Source organism: Xiphophorus hellerii, chromosome 18 (assembly GCF_003331165.1).
Source record: "Xiphophorus hellerii strain 12219 chromosome 18, Xiphophorus_hellerii-4.1, whole genome shotgun sequence".
In the NCBI taxonomy this organism is placed as follows: domain Eukaryota; kingdom Metazoa; phylum Chordata; class Actinopteri; order Cyprinodontiformes; family Poeciliidae; genus Xiphophorus; species Xiphophorus hellerii.
Window position 1 is genome coordinate 32437757 of NC_045689.1, and position 8634 is coordinate 32446390.

An 8634-nucleotide genomic window follows, 5' to 3' on the forward strand; every position below is an offset into this window, starting at 1 on the left:
AATAAGGCTGGTGTTGGAGCTTTAGGAGCAAGACAGTGAACCGGAGACCCCAGCGCATCCCGGCACACGCACCGTACCGGAGACTGAGGTGGGCATCCCAGCATCGCGCCGCTGGCAGCACAGCTTCAGGATCAGCCCGCAGAGCCGGAGGGGAAAACACTCTTTGATAAAATCTTTTTTTTTTCTTTTTTTTCTTTTTGGCTTCTTTTTGTTTCTTGCTTCTCCTTTGAAGGACTGGATACGCTGCCACGTAAAAACCAACCGAATGACTGTGTGAAAACTATGATCTGACAGCGGTTTGTTAAACGTGCCTGTGCTCCTGACCGGCGGCCGCTCCGCCTGCTGACCGATGCGTCGCCTCCAAGATCGCCGGGAAGAACAAGCTGCCTCCTGAGCCCATCATCTGTATCAGATCTGAATTCAGAATTTTTGCCTCGGGCCCACTAACGGGACTGATTCCCCAGTTGTTTCATACCACTGAGGACCTTCGGCGCCATCTGCTCTTGTATTTCCTCTTCAGACGGAGCCTGGGTTTTTTTTACGCATACGGGGAGAGATCTGTAGTGACAGCTGATCGACTGGCCTCTCCGCGAACACTGACCCCGGAGCTGGAGGCGGAATCAGCAGAGGCAGAACTCAAACACTCGGTCAATGCTCGGCCTGCGCCGGTGATTGGGTTTGTGCGTGCGCGTCGCTCGTGGGGGATTGCCGCGAGCCCAGCCGAAGCCATGGTCCACTGCGCCGGCTGCGAGAGGCCTATCCTGGACCGCTTCCTGCTCAACGTGCTAGACAGAGCCTGGCACGTCAAGTGCGTGCAGTGCTGCGAGTGCAAATGTAATCTGACCGAGAAGTGTTTTTCTAGAGAGGGGAGACTGTACTGCAAAAACGACTTTTTTAGGTAAGCCTGGGGGTGACGCTGGAGAAACTCACCGGCACCAGTTTGTTTTTAGTGGGAGCAGTTCTTGTTTTGAAACGGCAGGAAAACAGGAACAGGAACAGATACACTATGGATATTAATTCAGAAAATTCAGATTCAGCAGAAATAGTAAAAGATGTCCCTAAAGTCAATTGAAACGGTCTAAATTTTAAATATTAATAGGAATATTTAAAAGTTTTTATATGTATGTAGAGTATTTTTATTTTTTCTGGACATACATTAAAAATGGTGTCCAAAAAACAAACAAAAAAAAAAACGAACGAACAAAAAAAGGACAAGTAGGTTGAAATAAAATAAGAATAGAAAGGGAGTAAAGATCAACTCAAATAACAGCATTAAACCTATCAGATATGTTGTTTTTTAAAGCAGAGTGTATTTGTCAGATCATTTTACTCAAAAACGACAAAGTCGCACTCAGCACCTGGAGACAACGGGCTTTGATTAGCGTGTGATTAATTAAAAGCTTATTCGGAATTCAATGGGAAACAAAAACAAAAGGACAGGACGAACATCCAACGCGTGTGCGCTTCTCTCTCAGCAAGGTGAAGCGTGAAAACAGGGGGCGGTTTGTTGGGGGAAGCGAGGAAATCACACCTGGGTGTATTTTTTCTAACATCGAGGATCAAACCCGGGCTGGGTCAGCCCGCTGGCCCGCGCTGTTTGCCCAGTCCGACTGAGGAGGACGTGATAAGTGGATTTGAATAGTGAAGTGGTCGAGAAGATCAAGTCCACAGACAAAACAACCAGACGCTTTGTCAACATCCACAGCAGCCAATATACAAAGTTGAACGGGGAGAGCTTTGGCTGTTTCCCCTTTATCATCCTTTTGAACTAACGTGTCCATTTATTCAGAGCAAGTCAGCGTTAAAGGAAAACACCACTTTACTGAAGGATGCGAAGAAGAAGTGATGCAGGAGAGAAGGCAGCTTTCAACATGTGGGAAGATTTAAAGATAGTTGAAAATTAAAGAAAACGATGAAAAGACGATGCAATGGCGTTAAAAATAAACTATTGTTCAAATATTATTACTACTACTATTATTAATAGTAATGTTGATATTATTGGTAGTGATGACAATAGTTATTATTATAACTATTATTATGTTTATTATTAGTAATATTAATAATAATAATAATAATAATAATAATAATAATAATAATAATAATAATAATAATAATAGAAGTAGAAGTACGGTTAGAGGTGAGAGATAAATTGTGCATAAGATTGCATTTAATTATTGATAAATAGTGATTAAATAGTAGTTCTCTGAATATTAGCGGGTTCGTTTATACCACATTCCTTTTGTCTTGGTTGACTGAGTTCTATAGGAACCATTTTTTTAAAGGCCCACGTACAAAATCACAATTTTATATCCACTTAAAAACATCCTGAAATTATAATAATTTCTGTTCCGCCGACAATAACTTCATTAGCACATTTTCTCAGTTTTAGCTTTATTTCATTTCATTTATTTTCATTTCATTTGATTTTTTTAGGTAAAGGATGTGTGTGGACACAAAAGTGTTGACATTAATTGCATTTAATCAGCCCTCGTAAAACCTCCAGCATTCACCAACGTGTCAAAATTTTAAACAGTTAAAACAAAAACAAAAAAACAAAAAAGGAAAGAAAAACGAGTAATTAACTGCGGCTCTAACCACACTTGGTTGTTTCTCTTTCTTCAGGCGGTTCGGTACCAAATGTGGCGGCTGCTCGCAGGGAATTTCTCCGAACGACCTGGTCCGGAGGGCCCGAAGCAAAGTGTTCCACCTCAACTGTTTCACCTGCATGATGTGCAATAAGCAGCTCTCCACTGGCGAAGAGCTCTACATCATAGACGAGAACAAATTTGTTTGTAAGGACGATTACCTCAGTAACATGAGTGTAAAAGACACGAACCTCCTCTCAGGTAAGGTGGCTGTCGTGGGCGCGTGCATGTTTGTGTCTGCATGTGCGTGCGCACATTTTTTACGCAAATGAATGAATGAATGAATGAAAGAATGTGGATTTGAATTGCAGTAAATGATGATGATGAGTTGAGCTTCACATTAACGTTTTTATGTGAAGGACCAGGAATTAGACGACGCCCAAATAACCCCGGAGAGTTGTTGACTCTACCGCTATTATTATTATTATTATTATTATTATTATTATTATTATTATTATTATTATTATTATTATTGGTGGTGGTTTTTATCCGCAGCTCAGTGTTTTTGGTGTCTGGATCTGTTTGGGTATTTATGAGGTGATCAGAAAACCTGATGTCAGATGTTTAAATTAAAATTCTTCGTATTCTTGCTATAAAAACAGTTTGTTAACAGTGTAAAAACAGACAGTCGTTTGGTCATTTAGAAGACCTTCTTTGCAATCTGCTGTAAGGTTGCGTGTTTGTCCCAGGGATCTCTGGTCAGCCACCATCAACTGACCAGTATGTCACCAGTGACAGTCCCCAGTAATGAACGGCGTGGACGTCCTCCCGTCCCGTCCTGTCCCGTTTCCACTATAGTGACGGCATGCAGCGATCCCAGTTTATCTCCGGACTCTCAGGACCAGCTCCAGGACGACGTTGTCCTAAAAGACACGGAGATGGCGGCCCTCTCCGACAAGGAGACGGTCAACAACGAGAACGACGACCAGAACCTGGGCGGAAAGCGGCGCGGCCCTCGGACCACTATTAAGGCCAAGCAGCTCGAGACCCTGAAGGCGGCGTTCGCTGCCACCCCGAAACCCACACGACACATCCGGGAGCAGCTGGCTCAGGAGACCGGCCTCAACATGAGGGTCATCCAGGTGAGAGGAGCGTCAGGGTATTTGTGTTAAAAATAAATAAATAAATTCAGGATTTCTAATTGTTCCTAAACATACTGAACACCACACTGACGGGCCACCTGAACGTGAACAGAGGTGACCCTCACACCTTCTCGTCTCTAAATGGTGTCAGGCAGCGATAAGCCTAATAGGTGTGAAGTAACAGATTGCATTTTATTAAAAAAAGAATCTTTGCCAAGCTACCAGTCTGCGATGGTGGGACAGGACTTATCCCGGAGGGGCCCTCTCCTCTCCTCTCCTCTCCTCTCCTCTCCTCTCCTCTCCTCTCCTCTCCTCTCCTCTCCTCTCCTCTCCTCTCCTCTCCTCCGCAGACCTCTCACCTCCTTCACCCCTCGTTAAGAGAGACCTCCTCCCTGCAAACACCGCGCTCACGTTGAACTCATTAGAACTGAACATTGGCTCAAATAGTCAGTTCCATTTGGAAATGGGCTAATTTATAGGGGAGGTTTCTGTTTGTTGGCCCCGCGCAACGGGGTGAAAGCCGCCAACTGGTGCCGGCTGCTGGGAGCGCTGGGAGTTCTGGCACAGCGCAGCCATCACGCTTTGCAACCACGTTTAGCCATGCTGGGAGCCTCTCCAGCCAAGTGGAAAAGCGCAAATCTGTTTCAAGAGTCTTCAAGACTGTCTCCTCATAACCCGGAGTTACACAAGGGCCGACAGATAATTAGCAATATTATTGTAATAATCATAATTTATCTGTAGGCAGCCGCAAAGTACACTAAAGCAAGGCATTGTACGATTATTTTAAGTTTTACATTCATGAATTAAAAAAGGAAAATATTATTATTATTATTATTATTATTATTATTAGAATATTGCGAGGTAGGCATTGGGAGCTTACAGGGCTTTGCTGAGAGTATAAAGTAATAAAACGGTTTTGTAATATGTGGAAGCACGAGGGATCCGGAGTAGGTGTGCAGGGTGAAGCATAATTAAAGGAAGCTGCTCTATAGATTATAAAATGATAACCCAGTAATATATCGGTAACAACCCTCCTATTAAGTATTAATTGGAGATTTGAAGTCCCCCCGCTGTCGCCTTCAGTCGGAGTAAATGGGGGGTTAAAAGATCATTAGGCAGGTTAGATGTGACTCTGAGTCCTGTGCGGATAATTGGCCGCAGTCCCCATCACCGCAGAGCCTCGAGGATTTAATGTATCAGATCATCACGCATGCTGCAAAACACACAAAGAGCGCAGATAGTGGAGCCGCGGCGGAGCAGGTGCCAAAGCAAACACCAAGCTTGTTTACTCTTTACTTTCAATGAGGACATATTTGCACACTGACGATTATTTGCGCAACATATTTACAAAAAATATATATATAAAAAAATCAAAGTTATGGTCGATTAGATATATTATTCACATGAACCTCTCCGCACCCCTCCGTCCCCCCATTTCAATCTCTTGCACAAAATATTGACCTAAAACCAAAATGATGCCATGCAGCAGCAGCAGCAGCAGCAGCAGCAGCAGCAGCAGCAGCAGCAGCCTTGTGGCGGGACGTAACGGATGTATCTTCGTGTTCACGTGCAGGTCTGGTTCCAGAACCGGCGTTCCAAAGAGAGGCGTATGAAGCAGCTGAGCGCGTTAGGCGCGCGGAGGCACGCGTTCTTCCGGAGCCCGAGGCGGATGAGGACGTTAGTGGACCGACTGGAGCCTGGTGAGCTCATCCCCAACGGGCCCTTCTCCTATTATGGAGGTACGGATTAGGTGCAAAGCAAAACTGATATGTCATTTAGTGAATCTGATCAAATGTGGATACATTTTACAATCGAAGTTTTAGTCAAGCGGTTCTTAATCAAATGCTAGGAAATTGTTGTTTTTTTCATTAAATGTTCTGTAGATTCCTTTTTGTTATTTTTTGCTCTGTACAAAGAAAATAGACATCAAAATGCAACTGGGTAACCGTGTCTACAACTGTATTCACAAAAGAACTTTAAATTAAACTGTATATCCCTTACAAATGATATTTCAAACAACCAGATCCAAAATATTGAAACGATTTCCTGCTTTTATTATTTTAACAAGACCTGTGCATTAGCACTAGAAAGTTTATTTGAAAATAAAAACATCTGTTTTATTCCAGGGAAGTTAACTTACAGTATACACAGGCTGAGAAGAAAAGCTCATTTACAGCAGAACTATTTGATAAAAATAGCTTCTTTTTATTTCTAGAGCTCTGAAGTATCAGATAATTTTCTCTTTTCTTCTTGCTGAAAAAAGGGGTCTGTAATATTATTCTTTTGAGTTAAAAAAAAAGTTAATCTCAGTAGGTAGAACCACTGATGAAATGGCCCCCATTTTAATTAATTTTCTCACTACGTTCTCTCCACCCAATTGCAGTTTTGATTTAAGTATAACATGGTCTGTGACTAATGCAGCATAGCGAGGGTCTCTCCCTCTCTGTCTTTCATACAAATCAGGCGATGTCTGTTCAATAAGTTTCTCAGGCTTCCTGGACTCATTTCTGCTCTCACATTGTTCTCAATCAGAGCTGATGCTGATTTTTATTATTCTCTGCTCTTGGATCTGTAGATTATCAAAGTGAGTACTACGGCCCGGGAGGGAACTACGACTTTTTCCCTCAGGGCCCTCCATCGTCACAGGCCCAGACACCAGTTGATCTACCCTTCGTCCCCTCCTCGGGCCCCACAGGCACCCCTCTCGGGGGTATGGACCACCCCCTGCCAGGCCACCACCCTTCCAGTGACGTACAACGCTTCTCTGATATCATGTCTCACCACCCAGGGGACTCTCCCAGCCCAGAGCCTGGAATCCCGGGGCCCTTGCACAGCATCTCTTCTGAAGTGTTTGGCCCTAGTCCGCCCTTTACCTCACTGTCACTGAATGGCAGCGGATACAACAACCACCTGTCTCACCAAGCCTCAGAAATGAACGAGGGCACTGTGTGGTAGCTTTCTGGCACAGAGGACTAAAAGCCAGACATTCACAGATGGAGGATGTTGTTGTGGACCCTCAGAGTAGAGTCCAGGAAAATGACAGGGTTAGGGGCAACTTTATAGACTGTTTTTTTTTAAATATATTTATTTATTTATGTTGCATTTTCTCATTTTATTCATATTTTTTTTTCTTGAAAAACTGATGACTCATAAAATTGTGCTAAAAACATGGTGTTCATTATTGTATGTGTGTGGGTGGTTTAATGGCTTTTTTTTTGTTTAATCCATCACCCATACTACATCATCCAGAAAACCTTATTTACAAAAGAAAAAAAAAGTAACTGGCCAGGACTGATAAACAGCCCCCGTCCTGCTTTATTTGGACCCACAGGATGCCCTGTTGCCCCTGCTGTTTCCTGTCAGTGGCCCCCTGCAACCAAATCCCTTCACACTTACAAGTGCGTTGAAAAAGAGACAAACAACACAGCCGTTTTTGAGAAAACTTCTGTTGTAGGTCTCAGACATGAAAACATGTTTTGCTACTGTCAAAGACTTGGATAGCTTTACAGAGAGAAGGAAGGGACTGAGGGTCGCTGACCTGCCTAAGTGGCATTCAGACTGTGTCAGAGGCACTCTGATTGGGTCCCTGCATATTCACACACTCCTAAGACCTCTCGGCCTCTCAAGGCTCTGCCATACTGATCTTTTCACAAAGCATTGCTGAAGGCCAGGGAACACTTCAGTTTATTCACTGCAAAAGGCCTCTGTGTTTGTTTTAATTTCACTAATTCCACCAAATCTGAGGACTACTGCCTTCAAAATGCAGTAAAACCAGTTCAACACCCCAGTGGACTGCAAGCCCTTTATTTAAAATGGAGATGAACTTGAAATATTGAAATGAAGTCTACCTTCTAAAAATACTCTACTGGGGTTCTAAGTAGGACTTCAAACAGTCAACTGTTTACGTAATCTAAGAAATTCAGGAGTCCAGAAGTCTCGACACGTTTTAGAACCTCTTGATCATTATAAAAATGTTCCAAGCAACCAACCAAACTTTTGTATTGATTTCATTTATATTGTATGGAGATAAAAATCCATTTGCTGGGGTTGTGCTTCACTGTGCTAGTTTGTACAAGATGTTGTTTACAGAAAAATGGGGGGGAAAAGTACAATAAAAACTAAAGAAAAGTAGACATTTGCCAAATTTTAAATTGTAGCACAAATACTGTTAAAGTGCTTTGCACTTGTCACGGTTTGTGTTTGGACAAATTCTAAGTGTTAAAGAGGAGAAATTGACTTTGAATTATTTTTAGTCTGCTGACAATGCAGTGTTAATATAAACATATTTAGGTTTTATTTTTGTGTCATCAAAGAAGAAAAATCCAAACTATTAAAAATTGATGGTCAAATATGCAGCTGTCAGTTGCTACATCTCTTTGAGTATGAAGCCCTCATGATATGTCTTTTATTGTTTCAATAAACCGAAGCTTATGTGACCTCCAGTGCATATTAGACCATTCACTGTATAAATTCAACATGTTGACAGAATTGTATTGCTAATAAACTAGAAAACATACAGAATGCCTTTTTAGGTATTTTCTCAGGAGTAGTTTTCCCTCACTTTATTGTCACATTACTATATAGACAGCAGAGCCGATGCAGATGTTCACTGTTAGATCAGTGGAGTCCTCTTGGTCAACATCTCTTATTTCATTATAGATGCTTTTCATGCATAAATTGATGTAAGCATTCAGCTTATGTCTGAAATAACTGGCCTTTGCAGGCATGGTGGCAAACACTTCTCAGCTCTGATTAGAGGGATTCAAAAACACTTCAGTGTAAAGAACATAGCTTGTACTGCAAAATGATGGGAAAAAAATGAGAATGCAGAAGCCTGTGTCTGATGGGGAAGTGGAGATGTGTGTATTGTAGGGAGATTTGTGATGCTAATCTTCCAGCTTGGAAGT

General features: G+C 42.4%; 1 protein-coding gene across 2 annotated transcripts; it reads left to right on the forward strand.

Annotated features, from left to right (window-relative positions):
* The first annotated feature begins 43 nt into the window (after positions 1–43).
* lhx1a (LIM homeobox 1a) lies at positions 44–8245 on the forward strand. 2 transcript variants are annotated; one of them, XM_032545380.1, is made up of 5 exons: positions 44–898; positions 2623–2846; positions 3444–3727; positions 5301–5427; positions 6303–8245. In XM_032545380.1, exons 1-5 carry the CDS (start codon positions 729–731, stop codon positions 6680–6682), a joined length of 1185 nt encoding a protein of 394 aa, XP_032401271.1. In that variant the 5' UTR covers positions 44–728; the 3' UTR covers positions 6683–8245. The 2 variants fall into 2 exon arrangements, with proteins under 2 accessions (XP_032401271.1, XP_032401270.1); XM_032545379.1 differs by having other exon boundaries at positions 49–898; positions 5301–5466.
* Positions 8246–8634: the final 389 nt, after the last annotated feature.